The following is a 20568-nucleotide window of genomic DNA, read 5'->3' as shown; positions in this document are numbered from 1 at the left end:
TGCTTAGTCCATGAACATTTAAACCACGTTTGACCATCCAACTTAACTGACTGACACGGACAAAGACACTTCACAGCTATGCTCAACAGCTCTGTGAGAGGCCTGTGTGGCAGACAGCACAGCTTGCACGGATGCTTCTCCCAGTCTAGTGTTTCATTTGGCCCAGAAATTCTGGGGGCTGGATCACATGGATTGCTTTACTCATGAATGCTGAGGGAACTGGTAAATTGCATGGATCAATACTGAGGCTATTATGCTCAATCTTTAGTGTTCCACAAAACTGTGGAAGCAGCCCCTGCTAGAGAGGGAAAAGTGACTTTTTCTGCTGAAATATAGTTTCTGTACTTTACTACATTTCAAACCAGAATGTGTCAGTCCCATGAGACAGCTGGTAAGTGAATAGCATCCACATTATAGCACATCAGCTTTACTTAAGCGAAGTTCACTCTCTCAGGAAAGATGATACCATTTTTTTGTTCAGCAGAAAAAGCAGCCACCATGAAACAGTGAATTACATGAAAGCAGCAAGTAATTCACTGGAAGACATTTAGAACCATAGTTCAAATTTACATCTAGGCCAGACAGTCATCAAAAAAAAAAAAGCTCCTGGTAGCAAAGAGAAGGGAAAAAATACAGAATTTGTCATTGCATGATCTCATGCCACTTTGTGGACTTTGGGTAATAGCAGATTAATCACAGTGGAACGCATCAGCAAAGCTGATTTTACATCGTTAAGGAGAAAGGCATTATATTGGAGATAAAAGACAACCTCTTCAAATAGTTGCCTGAAACTCAAGCTGACCCCCTGAGTGGTATCATTTTGATGTTGATGAAGACTACTGCTTATGCTTTTCTCTACTGTTATTTCTTCCACTTCTATGTCCACGTCCTGGTTTGGAATAATAACCAACCAGATTAAAAGGTCATCACTGAAGATCTTGTCTCATATTTCTGATTTCTTTTCAAGCAGGAAACATCATAAACATCAGAAGAGAGACTGCTCTAAACATAGTTTCCCCCTTATTTCAACATACAAGAATTTCAGATAAATGCAGATCTAAGTACTTTTCTGGCATCCCAAAAGACACTGACATTTTCACATCATTTAATGACAAATAAAATACGTTTTAACTCAGGGTATGGAAAGCACTGAAATATTGTCTGAATATCCCTGCAGAGCAAATGAACAGAAGAAGTTTCTACCAGCTGGAGACCTTGCTGATCAGCGAACGTTTTCTTAGTTTGCATAAAAGTAGCAGAGTGCTTTATGTCTCTTGATTTCTTAGGCAAAATGGGTTCCCTGTCACCTTTCAGATATGATAGAGATCCACTCTAGCTTTACTTGTAAAGCTGAGAAATCACTATAGCTGAACCACACAAATCTTGCATGAGAATTAACTTTTGTAAATGGAATAGCAACTTATACATTTAATACAGCTGTTTGATTAATATAGACAAGCTCCAAACGAACAACCACTGAAAGACTTCGGATAGTGAGAACACAAACCATATCATTCTTATTGGATGCATCCCTACCTCATGGAGTGACAGTAAAACCTTTCATGTTCTGAATTCAGGTTGAAAGAAAAGTATCAAGAACTTTGCCTAGCTGAGCCTTCATCTTCATCAGCTAAGTCTGCAGGGTGCTTTGCACATTCTGTCCATTGCTGTAGCAACCCAAAAATAGCTGTAAGCATCTCCAGCTGATACTGGTTTTTTAAAATAAGCCAAGGGTTGACTGCACTTCAAGTGAGGAGAGTTTATGTCTTATCTTCATAGTTTCTTTGATAATGGTAATTTTTGGGAATGCTACCAAAAGGGGAAGAAAAAATATCCCAAGCAGAGTTCCTAATTATAAGCTGTGGGTATAAGGCATATTATCAGTTCTTGACCTGGTAACAGACTGTCACATGATACTGCTGTTCCTTTTCTACCTTCTTGATTCATCCAAAGGTGTTTCCTCTGCCAGTCATCTGACAGAAACAAATCTTCTGGCTTTCATTAAGTTTCTAGAGCAAAAGAGCCATAGTACTGACCTGTCTCAAGTTTAGACATTTTACTTTGTCCTTGACGAAGCAAAGTTCCCAGACACACACAACTGAACTCGTTCCAGACGTGATTATGGTAGTCGCTGAAGGGCACACAGCGCAGAGGCACTTTCCCCAGTCTACCATGCACTCAAATATAGTCATGTTCTGTACAAGAAAGCAGCTTTAAGTCAAATGCTCATCTGGTAATACAATGCATTTATTAATACTAAATAACGGATTCAATTTTCAGAACTGACTGTCCACTTCTTCACATCCAGGAATGAAAAGCTCATCTTAACCAGTCTCTATGCTTACAGCACAGCTGCATAATACATACATGCACAGGCTGCAGCTGCATACAGCTGTGCCATTCTCCAGGGGACAAACAGGAAGGCTGGACAAAGGTCAGTGTCTTATGTCTTCATAGACCTGAGCCCCAGTACTTCTCGTGCCACAGACTTCCTGCATGACTTCAGGCAAGCTCATTTTGCCACCATACAGTGACAGAATTCAAACATTCGATGTAGTTGGAAAGAAAGCTTAGGCTGTGGCGGTGACTGCTAACAGGGTTAGTGCTAGGCTCTGCAACCCTCCTCTTACTTGGACTGAGAAGCCAAAAGCCAAAGCACTAAATTCTATTCTGTGCCAGCAGCACTCAAACCAGCCTAAACTAAGGTCAGGTCTATTACACATTGCTACAGTTATAGCACAGACATCCTTCTGCTCGCATTTTGCATTAGCTCTTAGACAACACCATGGTGCTAATGGTTCTGGTGGAGCTGGATGGCACAGCTACAGAAAACATACCACAGAGAGAATGAACATTTACCTACTTACAGTAAGGGCAAAAATGTCTTTTAAGCTCATGTCCAGAGGTGCTGTTGACTGAGAGAGAACTCAAGCTGGATTCCCAACTACTTGTCATAGGGACTGTGGAATCACGCTCAGTGTTGCTAGGCTCAGTGACACCCCGACTTTTGAAGAGACAAAACAATTTATACCTACAGCAGCACTATGAGCACTGATTTTAATTGAAGTTAATGGTGAAAAACTCTCAATAATTTTATACAGGAAAAGTAAAATACATCTCATGTCTTTTTCATTTCCATTGACTGCATGTCTGTAAAAACATAATGATGTGACTTGCACGAATACCCAAGTGAGTATCTTGCTGAGTGACATATTCTGCTACCCAAGCTATCTCAGATGTCTGTGTGTCATAACATCATCCCAAACATAACCAAAAATCAGTGTGGTTGTGGTAGAGGAAAAAACTGGGTCTGTCAAGTGCCCTAACAAGCAGTGTGATGACACAGATCATTGATTTTTAACAGCAAAGAAGTACGAGTATTAACTTTCTAGAACTGAAGACATTATTATTTTGAATGAATGCACTGGGCTAAGCATGGGAGCCAGAGGGGAATTGACAGATGGTCCTATCTTAATTCCAGCAGAAAGTTCTGCACAATGAAATTTCTAATTAGTGGCCAGGAGACCTTGTATTGTCCTTACAACCTATGAAGTTGGGTTTCTCCTTCATTTTGACGGACAACATAAGTCACTGGAAGGAAAACTTGAGATAATTTAGAGGGGAAATGTCACATTTTTCAGCAGGGTATAAGGCCTTTATACTCTGTTGGGATACCTAACTTGAGATTCCTCAAGAAGCTTGACTTTGAGAAAGTCCTATACAGCATCCTCTGAAATCAACTCCCAAATAGCCTCTGAAACGAGTGCCCAAACTAAAGACCACACCTATCATTCATTCCTGAAATTCGTAGACTTTGTCTTATTTACCTTCTCAGATCCATAGTTGCCAAAGCAGCAGGTGAAGTCCTCAAATCCCCAGCAGAATGTTTTGCTCCAAAGAGGAGGAATCAAAACTTTATTTTTTTCGACAGCCAGAATGCCTTTCTCAGTATGAACAATGTGCCCAATAGCTCCCTTTGGATAGTCTGACAAGACAGAGAACATATTTAATGCTGCTGGTTTTGGGGCACTTATGGTAACTTTCCTCCTTGCACAGCTTGTGTGGTGCGGTTGTCAAGTCCTAGAAGTGGGCTCAGTGCTGTGACCAGGCCCACAGGCAGAAATCACACTCTACAACTGAGATCCCAGACAGAATAGTGGAAACACCCGTCTCCAGCAGACCACACAGATCCATACAGAGGGAGTGATGTACTCCAAAGGAGAGGGTTTAACAGCAGTACCATTAAGCTCCTTTTCATTGGCAGACTGCCTTATACAATGCACTACAAAGGATGCCAGACATGTCACAAACAGCCTCTGTAGTACAGCTACGGGAGCCTGCCATCCCCACAAAGATGTGTGATATAAAGAAAATCACTGTGGAATTAAAAAGTAGACACACTGAAGTTTTCTGGGCTTCTTCATGGTAAGAAAAGTAGCAGACTAAGAAAAAGATGAAGAGAAAAAAACATTTAAAGATTGAGAAGAGGAGAAAAGACAGATGATACTTACTTTGCTGTTGAATATAAAAAGATAACAAAAATGGAAAACAGTGAGCTTTTTCATTTAACATATTTGGAATGCAGAAGAGAGAAAAGATTCAGGTTTCATTAAAAAAAAAATCTGTTCTAAACTCTACAACAGAAGTTTCAATATTTCCAAGTATTTGAGTGTTTTCAATGCCCGCTCACAATGCACACATACACAAACAACAATTGGCAGAAGGCATCTTGATTGAACCGACTCATACAAAGCTGTGTGACTGTTTTTGTGCTTTTGAAAATCCAGATTCACCCCATCCAAGGATTATGTACTACTTAGCTCAGAAAATGGAGCACAGCCCCTGCAGTACCTTTTATTGTAACTGGTGAGAGCTTCAGATTTTGCAGGCTGCTCATAAGAGGAGGAAGAATTCCACCTGAGAGAAGGGACAGCACAGTCTCTCTTCCCGATGAACTTTTCCCTTGGGCATTTCTGGACGGATGTGGTTTAGTGAAGAGCTAGAACAAAGGAATGGCATTGAAAATTAATCCCTATTTGCCAGACCACTCAGGAGAGATATCTGTTTAAATCCTTAATCATAGACTCCAGGATTGTTATACATGAACCTCTTCATTAAAATAAAATCTTACCCTCATTACATTTTTGTCAGACTACATCCCTTCCCCACAGAGACAGGAAGCTAATCCCAGCAATCTGGGAGAAGAGGGAAAAGTATAGGTGAGACTTTGAGCTGCTTTTATTTGACTGTACCCCTTCCAAGACTAGTGGTTACTCGTGTGACTGTACTGAAGGAGCAGAACTCAGATCTGATGCCACAGCTGTACGAGATACAACAGGAACAGCATGATTGGAAAGCGGAATCACACACACATGTGGGTGTAGACTGATGTAGCACACAATAAGGAGACATCTATAGCCCATCTTTCAGCAGATTTAAATCAGAAAATTTCTCTGATTTAAGTTTCTATTCTTGCTTTCCAGTTTAAATACTACAAGATCAAAATAAATTATGCTCTCTACTCTCATGTTAAAGTGGTACCTGCTTTGGTATCTGCCCAAAGTTGCTGACAAAACCCAGGATGGTGCTCTTAATCAGAGGATCTTTAATGTTGTTGAGGTTCATCTTATCTCCGTAGAAGTAAGGGTGATAGGTGTTAACTGCCTCCACTGCAGCTGAGCCATGTTGTTTGTGACCAAAAATCAGATCTATCCAGCGATGAAGGTGTGCACTGACATAGTCACTTTCCAGTGCCTGAAACCAAAAGAAAGTTAATTAGTACAAAAGAGTGTATCCATTACAAATGCCTTACCACTTTCCAATACCTGCTGGAGACATAAATTCTCTGCAAGTGAATCTTCACACTTTTCAGTTCCTCCAGTACCATCATCCTTGCAAAATGTGACCAAGGAGATGAAGGGTGGATCCTCACAGGAAACAAGCAGGTTCCACTAAGCAAAGTGCAAGCACTCTACAAATCTTGGCACATCCTCCAGCTTCCAGCACACATTAAAGCCTGTGTTATTGCACCTTCATCAGCACTGTTACTGACACAAGATGGTTTAAATGAGCAAAACATTTGTTAACATTTGGTATCACCACTTCGCTCTATAGATGAACCACAGGTGAATTAAGGTACTAGTTTACTTGTAGAAATATGCCTTAGTTATGAATCACATTGACTAGCAGAGGCTTTATTTGAGAAGATACATATAAATATAGATTGGAAAGGGAGATCACTAGCAGATGGGCTTTAAGTTGGGTCTGAAGGATACAGTGGGAAAGGTTGTGTGCCATGAACCATCAAAGAGAATGAAGAGGTTGTACTGAAATGGCAAGGGGTAATGCGAGCCAAGACAGGGAAAGGGTTTTGCAAGGGGGTGCAGCGGGGCAGCTGTATGACAGAAGTTTCAAAACTGCTTGGGTTTGATCAAGAAACATTTTGCTACCCTCACAAGGCTTTAGGAGAGAGAGTCGTAGCACCAGATTCCCTCATCCTGGAAAAACTCAGGGTCTGAACTTTTTTCCCCAAAATAAGAAATGGTTAACTTTGATTAGATAGCCTACCCGTAGTGACAAGTATGTGGGTTAATGGAACCAGAAGAAACAGTTACTACTGGACATGACTGGGAGAGATGTTACAAGGCAATATATCCACCCCAATGTGGTCTCCCTAGAAAGATCAGTGTAATCATAGTGGAAAACTTGTGCTTGGAAGACCCAGACAGCAAGTCCATAAGCAGTGGACACAAGTTTGAGTTGAACCTTTGCCCACCTCCAGGTTAACTAGCCTTACCCATGAGGCATTACTAAATGCTACTGCCTCTGTCATCACCTACCTCACCAAATTTTTGTGCATTCACAAATGGCTTTGCCCAATGAGTCAAACAGTAGTGTTAAGCATTATTAAAAATACTTTCCTATCTCCAAATCATTTGACTGTGCAATACTCCCTGATGCTCAGTTAAAGGTCTCCCAAGCAGACCATCCCACCCAAAGCACAGCAGAAATAAACAAGCTAATGGGATCCAGAACAATGGCTCATTTCACAGAGCAGACAGATAGCCCAGTGCAGCTGGTTTAAATGACCCTGCCCACAGCTGTAACGATCACAGGGCAGCTTGGAGAACAAGCACAGCGTACAATCTGTCCCCTGCAAGCAACAGGAAAACACTTATGAACAGACTCAGAACGCATCCTCATTAATAAAAGCAGTTAGTCCATGAATTACAAACTGTAAATTTTGCCTGGCATCACTGCCAGAGCAAAACAAAGCAACCAACAGAGCTGCAACTGTGCAGCCTCTCAGTATTTCACTGAGCACTACGACAAGCCCAGCCAGAGAGGGAGAACTTGCAGTCTAAGGAGGAAGTAAATAAATTTCTTCAGTAGACTAGATTCTTAACTTATTAAACATGAAACAGGAAGCTACTCACTGTTTTATGTCACGAACAATTCTTTGTCCTCATATTCTTTAAAGTAATAGCCAAACCTCAGAACAGTGTTGACCTGGATCCATTTAATGCACCAAACTCACTGCGAAGCCTGCTAAAAATGACCATGATACCAGTAACAGGTACATCCAGTCTTGTGGATAATTTCAGAGGAGACAGAAACCCTCATGTTTCAGCATTCAAGATCTCCAACTCTTCACTTCAGGGTTAGATGAACTTTCCCAGGCAGGCTAATCAACTTTATTTCCACAGCAAGATTTCTTGCTCTCTCCTGTGTAACATCTAGTACTAGCTGTGGTTGGAGAGAGAATATTGGACTGGCTGCACATGATGTCTGATCAGGTCTGGCAAATAATTACGAAAACAAGCTTATAAACATGATCTTTCATTTTCTAAACGGCTTCTATTTGAGATTTGAATTAATTTGTAAAAGTTGTGTGGCTTTATCAGCTGTGCCAATGTTATCAAGTAGTGCAGCTCAGAGGAAGCAGAACTGTAGAACAGAACAGATGGTAGAGAGGGCCCAGTACCCACATTACATGCACTGTGGGGGCTTTACATCAAACTAGATCTAGTCTGCTTCCACAGGTTGACTGCCACCAGCATCTGGAGTGCAGCTTTTGGTTTCATTTCATCCAAAACATGTCTAGTTCACACAATCTGAGATCACTCTACAATAAAGAGCAAAACCGTGCTATGCAGGGATGGTTGATAGATTAATTTCCAAACTGCATCCTTATTCCAAAGTACAAGGCAAAAGCAGATGCTCCCCACATTGTATTTAAGTGCCTTCAGAGTGCCTACCATTATGCAAGCAGCAAGGAGCACAGCTCAGTACATTACACTGAAAATAAGCCATAATATGAGGGACAACATTTCTCCCTACATTTTTATTTAAAAAACATCAGTGTAAAATTGCAGTGGCTTTCAGGAGTCCATGGATTTCTGCGTGCAGCATCTCTGTTAGGGAAGGACAGTGTTGTCTTTCTCACATTTGGGAAACTGGAGTACAGAGACTAAGCACCTTGGAAGGTCACAGAGAGATCACAGGACAAAGCAGAGAAAGGAACCAGAATGCCTCAAAACCTTCATGCTTTTATTGGAGTCACTGGGGAACATGAGAAAACTGTTGCATGTTTGACCTCAGTGGCCAAAACCTGCTATTTCCCTGCAAGGGAAGGGATTGGGTAGTCTCTATGCTCAACTCTTCATTTTAACAAGGACTTGACTATGAGCAGTAAGCCTGCAGTATGCACAACACTTACACAAGGATCTTCTTCCTCATAGTAGATGCACCATCGTGTGGTTATGGGTGCTGACAAACTCGATCATCTCTTCCCTTCCACCACCTTTCAGTGTGACTAGAGCTCCAAGCCTCCAAATCACTCTAGGCACTTTCAAAGATGTCTGACTTAGTAATACCTATTATTGTGTATGTACAGAAGCTTAAGCAGCCTGAACAAAGCCCTTAATCAAATCTCAGTTCTTTGGCAAAAACATTCTCTCCTTATCCCCTCAACTAACAGGCTGCAAACAGGCATGGGACAGAGAAATGAAAGTCAGATTCTGGGGGAAATCAGACAATGAATAGTGTTTGCTTTCCAACTCAAAGCAAAATGCTCAACTCTCAAATTTTCTCATGTATTAAAATCTTCCCCACCCAACTGTAAGTCTGGAAAAATTACATCCTTTTATTTTACTAATAATGAATCTGTACACCATACAGTGTTAGTTATAACAGCTACATCATGAAATAAAATATTTTCAGCTCACCCTGTAATCCAAGCACTGCAATGAAAAGATATTTTTGAAGTGTTTTGATAACAAAGACAAAAAGTCGAAACCATTTATTGAGACATTTTCTTGTTACTACTGACACACTCCTATTTCAACCTGACTGGTTTTCTGGTGAAAAACTCTTCCATACTTTTTTTCCCCATACAGGTTTACTCACTGTGTGATCTGAATTACACATGTAACCGCTGCAGAAATACAAGGCAAAACAAAGACCAAGAAGATTAATGTATCTTCTGTAAACGGTCCGATTATTTACTGAATACGCCGTAAATGCAATGTACTGGCTTAAGTTACTAAACTGTGTGGCCATCTATCACTGAGTCAAGCTACCAGGCGTGGAGGCACTTGAGACCTGCTAATAATAGTAAGCAGCTATTCTCCACATCACATAACCTGAATATCATTACTTCACAAGCTTTTACATATGGAGGCAGGATTCCGGGGCAAAGAGTGGAAGATGACTACTTTCCATCACATTTTCAAAATTACTGATAAAAAAATATTTCATAAGTACATCCAAAAGTTATCATTTTCAAGATAGGTAAAGTAGCAAGCTAGACATTTAACTCCTTTCAAGTATTTTTTTTAGCATTATTGTTCTGACACATATGTAAAGTGAAGTGTTCAAGTCATGAATTCACAACAGAGATGAAGAGAGCTTCTTAATCAATTAAAGCAAAACATGAAATACCTCATTATATGCTCAACAGTTCCCGAAAAGAAAAAAAAAAGGCAAAATTAACTGCACTAAAAAGTAAGTAAGCACAGACTCGGATCATATCCATGTTCACTCACAGGAGTAAACTGAGCACATGTGAATCAATCCAGAATTGAACAGGTTCACTCTCATACCCAGAGTTACTAAGAAGTCAAAGTGTTTGCAGCATCAGAAACCTACAGAGACAGCGTGGGATGCATGTGCTACAAAGCACTGTCTTGTCTTTGCAAATTAATATTTTAACAGCAATTAATTCTTCACAAGATATGCAGATGGTGCACGTTACCAAGAGCCTGTTCTCTCAAAACTGGTTTACTAGAAGAAAATTTTCTTCAGGATGGATTCACAGCCCATACATCAGCTTATAAAGGAGTTTTTGACTTCTTTATTTTTTAAACATGGATAAAAACAGCATTGCCAAACATGGGACTAAGGCTAGATTACTGACAGCACCCGGGTGGCTGCAGGGAGAAAGAAATGTAAGAAGAGGACAGAACATATAAATTAAATAGATGTGTAGGATCTCAAGAGGGAAAGGAGAGAAATTTTAGGTCTAAGGAGTGGAGCCATACAGAAATTCAAACCATAAGGGCATTGGAAAGGAGATTTGTACATAATGCCAGACAACGAAGATGGTCCTCTTCCAGTTGTCTCTGTACTGACTTGAAACAAGGTATCAGAACATCAGAGAGAACGAGATGAAGATTCAAGAATTCAAGATAATGACCAAGAGAAGCACGGAAATGATTTAGTAGTATGGACAATCACAGAAAGGACGGCCTTGGAATGCAGCACAGAAGTGCAAAGCACGGGACATGAAAGTAAGAGTAACTTAATGGGAGCACTGTGGTTGCTGTCAATTGTTAAGTGAATAGTGGAGAAAAGAATATTTATAAGGTCAGAGTATGACTCTGGTTTTGTTCAAATCAGGAACAAAAATTTGAAGCAGTCAGTAAGAAGGTCAGAGACAGGATTTAGGAACCAGCATTTAGAAAGGTCAACTGAGGAAAAGCTTATGTGGAGATATCAAAATAGAGAAGATGGTTGTAGCCCACAGGTTTGGATGCAATCACCTACAAAGAGATTATACAGTGTGAAAGCTGAACCCCCAAGGGCAAGACCCGCATAGCATAGGGGAAGTGGGAAGAACCCACTGAGGCAGAAACTGAAGGTACACATGACAAACCAGGATGAAAATCATGAACTATTTGTTTAGTCCCAGCAGTGCTAACACATATAATCATCACACTTCTTGTACACAACAACTATCTGCATGCACTCACAAGTACTGATTGACTCGACAAACCAGGATGAAAATCATGAACTATTTGTTTAGTCCCAGCAGTGCTAACACATATAATCATCACACGTCTTGTACACAACTATCTGCATGCACTCACAAGTACAGATTGACTCCTTTTCCTGGAGGAAATCTCATGAGATAGCACAGGGGCACTATAGTACAGCCCAGTCTCTTTTTCAGCTCTAACAAAAAGAGAGACCTACACCAAGATATTCTGCTGCAAAGCCTGTGTTCAGTGCAACAACCTGCATACAGAATTGCCTTTGCACTCACTACTATGCAGCAGGTGACATCATACAGAAGACATTCTTCTTATTAACATATAGCACTAATTGCAGTCACGTCTCATGACATTTGCTTTAAATTGCCAAGGCTGACTCCATTAAAGATGGGAAATCACATTAGGTTCCCCTTCAAAAATCAACAACTGTATTCCTCGCATGACTCAGAGATTGAGGTAGATAGTTTTAAATAAACACACATCTCATTAGCAAGAACGGGGAACTATTTGCTTATAAATGCCATGGGCATGCATTATGTTATATTCACATACACTTATGGCCTGAGATCCACGTCACTGACCTAGAAACAAACCTCACCTGCTCTGGAAAGTTGGCCTTGATTCAGAGTGAATTGTTAGGCAGACAAGCAGACATGCAAAGTTCACAACTCACACAAACTCCACAAAGACAGAATGCATTTGGATCTAAAGTTCTGGTTTGTGACTCTGGCCTTCAGAGTTTCATTTTCAGTGGGAGCCAGTTCAGCATTTTGTCACAAATCTTGATATTCACTGACCTGTCTGTGCAGGAGAATGAATTTATGAGGGTCCCCATCTGCCCAAGGTGGAAGCTGCACATCTCCCAGCACTGTTCCATCTTGCATGCAGCCTGCAGGAATTAACAGAGAGAGAATTAAGAATAAGAATGACACACATTGCAAATAGGAACAGCTTTTCTAACACACTGAAGTCCAAGGAAATTGAGGTGATTTTCACACATGCAGTGTCAGGTTCTACATCAAATACAGTGCCACAGAACATTGCAGAACCAGTTTCTCCTAGGATTTCTGCTCCAGTTATAAAGCTTGGAGGAGATGTTCTAGCAACTGTTGCTTATACAGTAAAAACATGCACATTCTCAGCACAAATCATTTTAGCACAGACTACAAACTCAGGCAAGACAAACTTGTTTGCACAACTTTCTTTTTATTCATAATCTTGTGGGCCTAACTGCCAGATATTCCCACTAAAGCAGCCACCGAGACAGATTTTGTTATCAAGTCCTTTGCAATCTGATTCCTTTCAGGAGGTGAGCATGTGTTCTTAAATCAGAGCACAGTGTCATGCAACTGTTTGAATTCAAATCTAAGCTAAGGCTCAGGTCTGGGATCACAAGTTTCCTTACAGCGTAGCAGTGAACAGATTCAGGTTCTTATCTTTGTTGTAAAATTGTCCTGTATATTTGCTCTCTATTGAAAAGATTTTGGTGTCTTTTTTAGGTCTCTCCACTTGATTCCACTCAGGTCAATCTCTGGATCTTGATTTCAGCCAGACTCTCTTTCTTGGCCTCCTCTCAAGATGAAACTACCCCATTTTTTTACTATCTTTTAACAGTCTTCTAATACCTTCTACCCATTCTGCTTTTTTCTTATGTCTCATTTTGCTAAGGTCTTAAATACTTAACAGCTGGACCTCAACATCATGGGTTAAGTTGCCTTTGCCATCACCAATTTAGGATGATTCTTAAGGTATTTGTCCTCCGTCTAATTGTTTGTGTCCACTACAAAAAGCAGCTTTGCATTGCAAATGATGTGAACTTCCTGTACAGTGAAGTGAATCAGGTCTACTATGCCTATTTTTGAATACTATTTTTTCTGGATTCTCTTTGACCCTCCATCACTGATGCAGGAAGGTCTAGAGACAGTGTATATTTAGAAGGGATTGTGAAGCTGTTTGAGGCCAGGGATGATATATCAAGCTCATGTGACTTGTGCAGAACCTTTCAAAATGATAGTGAGGACATCTGGCAACTTTAACCACAAGAGGTATGAGATCTAAAAAAACACCTTTCACAAACACCATCTAACAATTGATCTGTCTCCAAAAGTAAAATTAACATATTGTTTATAGCCACACAGGTGTGGTGATACAGTCCAAATTTTCAAAAGCAGACAACTAGATTGCTTATATAAAAATCCATCTTTGTCTGACAAAATGTGCAATTCCTTTGCATAGTAACTAGTAGGAACTACAGTTCCTTCTCAGCTGGAAACTTGGAGGTTCTGATATCATTCAAATATCAGAAGGTTGACTTTTTGTAGCCTTATTTTAATAAAAAAATATCTCTCATCACAAGAGAGCCTCATCCGTCTTCACAGTTCATGGACAAACTCTCAACGTGTGATTTGGATCTTTTCCCTTAGCAGGATGCTGGGGAGCAGAATGGAAGCACTGAAGTCCCTCCTAGAACTTACCAAGTTCAAAGTGATTTGCATTGGTTAGGAACTCCGGCAAGTAGAAGAATTCAGGGATTAGTTCCCTGACATCACTCATGTTGTCCCTTGATGCTGATTCCCACGTGCTCTTGACACTGTGAAACATTCTGTCAGCAACATCAAAACTCCCACCCTGTGAAATGGAGATGGACAAAAGGACTGCAGTGTGAGTATTCTGTTAAATAAAAAGCAGGTGCAGAATCTTAGCCAAAAGATTTTTTGTTTCAAAAGAGAACTGAAAAGTGACAAGATCAAATTGTTTCTCAATACCTAATTCAGGTACTGGCAGCAGTATAACTGCCCAACTGCTGCATGCTCCCAGACTAATATATGTATTTCTCATTGGGATTAATTAATTTGGATTATCTGTCATGGGACATAATGCTATATCCCACTGCCAGGGCTCAAGAGATATTGTCAGAGACAGAACAAGTATCTTTAAATAGTTTGGCAGTGCAGTGAAAACACATGAATGATTGCTCACCCTCAACCCTTCAATCCTCAAAGCTGCTTCACTAGGCAAAAAGAACAAGCCAGCAGGATTGCAGAAAGAAGACACTAAAACCCAGAGGTGGTGCAAGAGTCAATCTGTTAATGAATATGAGATGCAGTCAGGTTCTGTTTATGGCTGACCTCTTCGAAAAACTTGATAGCTTTTGTTTAGTTTTCTCTCTGCCTGTAGACTGTTGCGTGTGCCAGATGAGGAGGATGCTGTTGTTCTGCACAGTAACAGTCAGCTGAAGCTTTGACTTGCAATTAAATAGGAAGATAACGTCTAAGTATCCTCATGGTGTAAGGATGGGATGCCACTCCCGTGGACAAGATGAGCAGCAGTTCCCACATTGGTTTCTGATGGTAAGAACCACAGCCCTTGTGATTTCCCAAGTACCTGCACACTTACAATGCACCTCCTTTGGATCTACAAACTTTGCTAAGTCTGGGAACTGAAAGTAAAAAAATACCTTTTGCCATATCCTTTGTTAGGAAGAAACTACCCTCGTGGATAAGCTATCAAAACACAGAAGTCATTAAAACTAAGTTCTGAAGCCATATCTCCTTGCTTTTGAGACAGACTTCAGCTACAAGTCAACACACATTCCAGATGGAGAGACCCCGTTGCTGTTTCCCCTGAGATGAATTCTGACCAGGCTTTTGGTCCAGCCTCATCTCTAAACGACAGCACAGTTGTGCTTTACTTCCTTGTATTTTATGTCCTCCTTCCTTACACCACTGACAGTTGTGAAGCCTTCCCACACCCACTCAAGGGACTGAGTGAAAGAGGAGCTAATCACACGAGTAAGCCTAGCTGGAGTTAATCTGATGCACAAGGTCATCTTGTTCTTGATCATTATTAGGTGGGGACCCTTGGAGTCAAATTCAAATTGAAATTAAAACAGAGTAGAAGAAGGACTATAAATAAATCAACAGCTAACAAGTATCTCATTGAACCATATTAAAGGGCTTTGTATATTTAATCTGCACACAGCACGCTGTGTCTGGTGGTGATTGATGCTTTTTCATCTTTTTTTGCAGCTTTTATGAGAGCTGATGGTAATCTCCTGAGAAACAATATGATTTGTAATAAAAAGATTACTTGTATTAAATAAAAATAATATATACATAGGAAATGCTGTTAGCGCGACAAATCTGGTTAAAGATATTACCACCACGAAAAAATGTGATTTTTTCCCTGGCTGTCTAATTCATTTTAGGGAAAAGTAATATCTTTAAAACTTAAGCCTGTATTATTTATAAAGGAAGCAATAACTGATTTTCCCATTTCCTATATTAATAAATTTATTTGCATATATTTATATCAGAATTAATGAGTTTTCTCTCTCTATGAATGCAAAAACTGCACTGAAAGGGAAAAAGAGAATCAAGAATTGCTTTATGCCTTTAGATTGCAAGTCGACAAACTCATGGCTTTTCTATAGCTAGATGCAGTAAGTCTCTTTTTTTTTCACCAAAGGCCATACACTGCCATCAGGAATACTGGAAAAATATGCTTTTTAAAATTACAGTTCAGCAGGGTATATACAAAGCCACCAGTCAAAGTGATCTCTAGAGAGAAGTTAGAACTTCCCATGCTTATAACACAAAGTATCACTGATCTTTGGTGATGCTTTAAACCCAAAGACCTCGAAGTGTTTCTAAGAGATGCTTACAAAGGTGCTGAGAAGTAATTACCTGCAGACAGTGCTTCAATGACTGCTCAAGAGTCAGTGCCACTATGAAGAGTAAGAACCCTATTCTCTGTAAGTACCTTTTGAGAGGTAAATGCCAGGAAAGAAGATCAGCCTGCTAGCTGAAATGCAACAGTGGGATAAGAATCAAAAGGGATAAAATCTGAGTTGAATCAAAAGCAAGCATCACTAATTCTTGAGGGTGTGGGGTCCTAGAATGCCTTTCCTATGAAGACACTAAACACAGAAACCTTTGCTGCTTTTTTGTTGTGCTGAGATCAATTTCTGAAAAGAATTCGAGGAGGCACTTGACTAAAGTGAAGTGGACATCACCCGATGAGCCAGTTTTTCATCCATTCCAGTACAATACGCAAAGCACATAAACATTTTTCTCCAGAGTCAGATCTCAATACATTTAATTAAGACGCAAAATAGCAAGATTTGGTAAACTCCTGTACAGTTCCCTTACTAGAGGCAATGCTTCCTCACTGTCACCTTCTGTGGTCAGGTGCAAATCAATTCTTTGACTTGAGAAAAAGGACGGTACGTTAACATCAAATTTTCACCCAAGTTGTTGCATTTCCTTGTCATGTTCATTCAGACTGGCAGTGTGCAGTTATAAGCATAGCTTTTTCACTTTTTAAGATGCTGAGAAGCTTTCACAGCTCCCAGTTCAGTACCCTGCCAAGGTCTTGAGTTTGGGAGTACTCCTTTTCCAACCTGCTCTTGACTTAAGCATACCAGTTCTCAGGTCTGCTGTTTGTTTGACTGCATCTCACAGTTATCAATTCCTATCAAGCCACTATAGGACCAGTCACCTGGGGAAATGTCATCATTGAGCTCAGCTGAACATGCAGCAACATAAAAGCAAAGGAATGAGAATGGAAGAAGTTCAACAGTTTCAGTGGATCCACGTCCAGACAAAATTTTGAGTGCTGCAGATCTCGGCAGCCTTTGAAAATAACTATGCCCACAAAATTGCAGGTTACCTGTTAATCACACACAAACACAGCCACAAAGCAGCTACTCAGACTCAGAACTTGTTATGCATGAAAAGTGTGCCGGTGAGATACAGCCTTTGCAGTTTACAAGAAGAAATAACTGCTCCACAGTCATTCATGACTGCAGCTAACATATGGCTCACAGAGTGCGATGGTTACATTGCCTCAGGTGGTTCACTAACCCATCAGCTACTGCTGGTAACAGCCAATATCAGAGGGCTTATTACTTAATTAGCACAGCACTTGATTTGTATTAGTTCATTAAAAAAAATAAAAAGACCAGCAAAACAGCAAAGCACTTGGAAAGCTGTAGAAAGCATGGCCACCCCTCACCATATATACAGCAGTCTCTGAGTATGGAGTATTCTGGCCTAGCTCCATAAGGATAGGAAGATCTCAGCAAGACGCTCCTTAAAAATACACTTTTGAGGTCCTATCCTCCTGGTAGACCCTGCTATAACACAACACGTACTACAAAAGTGAGGGTAACAACTGTCTGCTATAAACCAAATGTCTGTGCTTGTGCATCACCAACTGCCTGCTGGAAGGGAGCCATCAGGAATTTGGTGCCCCTGCATGCTGACCAGCTGTAAAAGCTAAGGACAGAGCTCAGCTTCCATGAAACTAAATTCCATGGTGGGTACTTTTGACACTATAAAACAGTGCCAAGTTCAGAACAAGCTAGACCAAAATATTCTTTCTGAAGCACTGGATGTCATCTCACTCCACTTCTTCTTCAGGGAGCTGATCCCATGATCCTTATCATTCCCCACCCCAGAACCTTTCCTCATCTGGCTCAGGAATGTTCTTTATGCCACAAGCACCAGCACCAAGTTCTTGCCTGTAGCTGCATTACGGTATGAGCACTTTGGCTTAGAATGCCTACAAGGAACATCTTATTTGCCCCAAAGTCAGAAGCCTATGTTCAGACAGGTAGTAAAACATTATCTAGATGTTTACATGCCTCAGCTCTTACAAAATGCATCAGAACTAAATAATCCTTCTCCCTCAGAAAAAATAGCTCATCACACATCAATCACACTCCCATTAAAATATTTCTGATGAATTCAACAGACACAGCACAGAGCCTTCAGTAAGCCCAGAGTCCACACAGAGTGTACAGAAAATGTCAAAAGAATTCATCCTCCTCCATTACACAACCACTATAATGTGTTACATGGTTCATGACAAGGTGTAGGGAGGAAGCTATCTTGCCCCCTTACCTGCAGCGCACAGAAGGTCTGGGTAAATGGCTCCATTCGGACCAGGTAAGATGCCACTATAATTGCTGATGAATAGTGAGTGCAGTAATGACACTGGGCTGAGAGGTCTCCTGGGAATTGGACACAGATTAGATTTCAGTGCAAAATATTATCATTTCAAACCCATAGCATCCGGTTAACACAGCACAACTAAATAGGTAACAGGTCTTTAAGCAGATGTTCAAGGATCTGTGAGCAGAAGCATACCTTGCATATTTGCATTGAATGTGCACAGTTACTACCATCTCTATTTTTGCCTTCCACGTTTTATTTTCTGAAGAATAAGATCTTCAATTTTCCAGACTATTCCCTTCTTTATTATTATCAAAAAAAGTCTTGATCATCAGAGGTCAGCAGCCTCAACATCCTGTTTCCTTTTTCTTACATACAGCTTCTACATACAGCTTAGCTAACAGACAAGACTAATGCTTGAAGTGTAGATAACAGGGCAGTCTTTTCTAGGGAACTTTGCTTTTGTCTGCAGCATCTCTTCCTGCCCAAGGGAAGATGACAGAATGCAGCAATACAAGGCACATAAGGCAGTGCTTGCAGAAGTAATTTCTCTTTGAATCCTCAACCAGTTCACATCCAGAAGAAGGTGGATCTCCCTGGCATGGTGCTTCCCTTAACCACAGCTCTGGAAAGTTTTTGGGTGTCCTTTTCCAAGGGATTAACCAGCACTCCCAAAGGCCTGAAGGGACTCAAGCTTCTACTGCTTGTTACTCTCTTAAAACACTCACCTTCACTCTTTTCCACTTCACTGTAGCGCTGGATGAACTTGTGTTTCCTCTCCACAGTCTGTGCTCCCATAGGCTTTGACAGGTCCCGAAATGTACGAGGATTAGTAAGGTTTAGTGTCTGAAAAGCAAAACCAGCAAAGATGTGGATTGAGTCTTAGACATTGTGATTAGCTTAGTGACACTGGACAGCAGCAAGGCTGTGTTAGAAGTTTCATCTATACAAGGTCACAGACTCAGTATTAAAACATCCATCTCCAGAACTGGGAAGAGACTTGGAAAAAGACTGTCAGCATGTGCCACTGAGAGGATAGTATGTACAAGGAGCTTCACAAATAAAGGACCTGGCAGGTTGCAAATTGCTCTCAAGACTTTTCTGTCCAAACCTCCTTGTCTAGGGTCACAGAAACCTGTCCCTGCCTACCTGCTGAGCCCATGCAGCCTGGCCTTACCTAGGTATTTATTTAACAGATGTTCATCCACCTTTCTGACCCATAATGTGATCCTCAGCATGCCGATTTGAAGATAAGGCTAAGCTGTAAATAATCGGTACAGTTCTAATTAACTATCTCAAAATTTGAACCCTTGGTCTAGACCCCTCTGCTTTGATGGCACCATTCAACAAATCTTTGTATGGTTGCTATCATAGAAAGTACAGAATGCTGCAACAAGCACTGACCTCGGAGTGATAGTCGGCAAGGACCCATGGAAACACAGGATACTGCATGTAATCATTGTAGCTGCGGCCAGCCAATGTGTTCAGGTACATGAGGTAGTCAAAGTTGCTGATCTCCCTCTTCTGCCAGGGAAAAGCAACAAGCATTAAAATCTCCTAACTCCACTCCTGAAAACCATACCTCAAAGGCACCCTCAGAGCCCTGTGGTTTCCAGGTCCAACAGGACAAGAATTATAAAAAGTGTAATCCATCACCCATTGCCATTCAGATCAGCACAGTATCTCTTATACAACAATCCAGTCAACAGAATCTGAGTCTTCATTATGGCTCTTCTTCAGACAGGCCATTTGCATTTGTCTACAATCACCCATTGCTTTCATGCTATCTTTGCATAACAGCACTTTTTTCCAATGTAAAAGTGAGCTAAATGCATGCAGTCTGTATTGGAAAATCCCGAACACCTGCCTGTACAGAAAAGGCCACACAAAGTGCAACATATAAACTAGAAGTTATAGATCTCTTCCGTGTGTCTTGGGTCACCAAGACCAAGGGTACAGGAAAGTAAATGCATCTCTCAGCTCAGCAAAACATCTGGGAAAACAAGAGGTACACTGGTTTAGATGTACAGATGATTTGTGAACAGTCATTCAACTAGGTGGCTCTCTTTCGTTTCAGTTTAAACTGTGCACAAAATCACACTTATTTTGCTGGACAGTAGCACCATATGTTTAACAGCAGGAGGAGCAAAACCTCTGCAATAACCAGATGTAAATACTCTTGCCAGTAACCTCACCTCCAGCAGCGACAGAACAGCTTAGGCCTTGAAGTACATGCCGACATGCACACGTATCTGTGTCCAGACACACAGACAGGCGCTGAAATTCTTTGCTTAACCATGTGCAGCCAAGATTTAGCTTACCTGCCACTTCTGGAGCAT

General features: G+C 40.8%; 1 protein-coding gene across 1 annotated transcript in view; it reads right to left on the bottom strand.

Annotated features, from left to right (window-relative positions):
- Positions 1-20568, bottom strand: part of LOC104539899 (WD repeat- and FYVE domain-containing protein 4-like) — a gene marked incomplete at its 3' end in the record, with an annotated part of 25937 nt that extends 5369 nt beyond the window's left edge. The window contains exons 1-10 of the mRNA XM_010183567.1: positions 20551-20568; positions 19634-19753; positions 18958-19075; positions 18179-18288; positions 13748-13901; positions 12071-12162; positions 5542-5754; positions 4852-4999; positions 3828-3985; positions 2037-2195 (exon numbers count right to left, since the gene is read on the bottom strand). Coding sequence (XP_010181869.1) covers positions 2037-2195; positions 3828-3985; positions 4852-4999; positions 5542-5754; positions 12071-12162; positions 13748-13901; positions 18179-18288; positions 18958-19075; positions 19634-19753; positions 20551-20568 — 1290 coding nt within the window. The remainder of the gene's footprint in view (positions 1-2036; positions 2196-3827; positions 3986-4851; positions 5000-5541; positions 5755-12070; positions 12163-13747; positions 13902-18178; positions 18289-18957; positions 19076-19633; positions 19754-20550) is intronic.

Source organism: Mesitornis unicolor, unplaced genomic scaffold, assembly GCF_000695765.1.
Source record: "Mesitornis unicolor isolate BGI_N332 unplaced genomic scaffold, ASM69576v1 scaffold2694, whole genome shotgun sequence".
Classification (NCBI taxonomy): domain Eukaryota; kingdom Metazoa; phylum Chordata; class Aves; order Mesitornithiformes; family Mesitornithidae; genus Mesitornis; species Mesitornis unicolor.
This window is presented reverse-complemented; position numbering and strand designations above follow the sequence as displayed.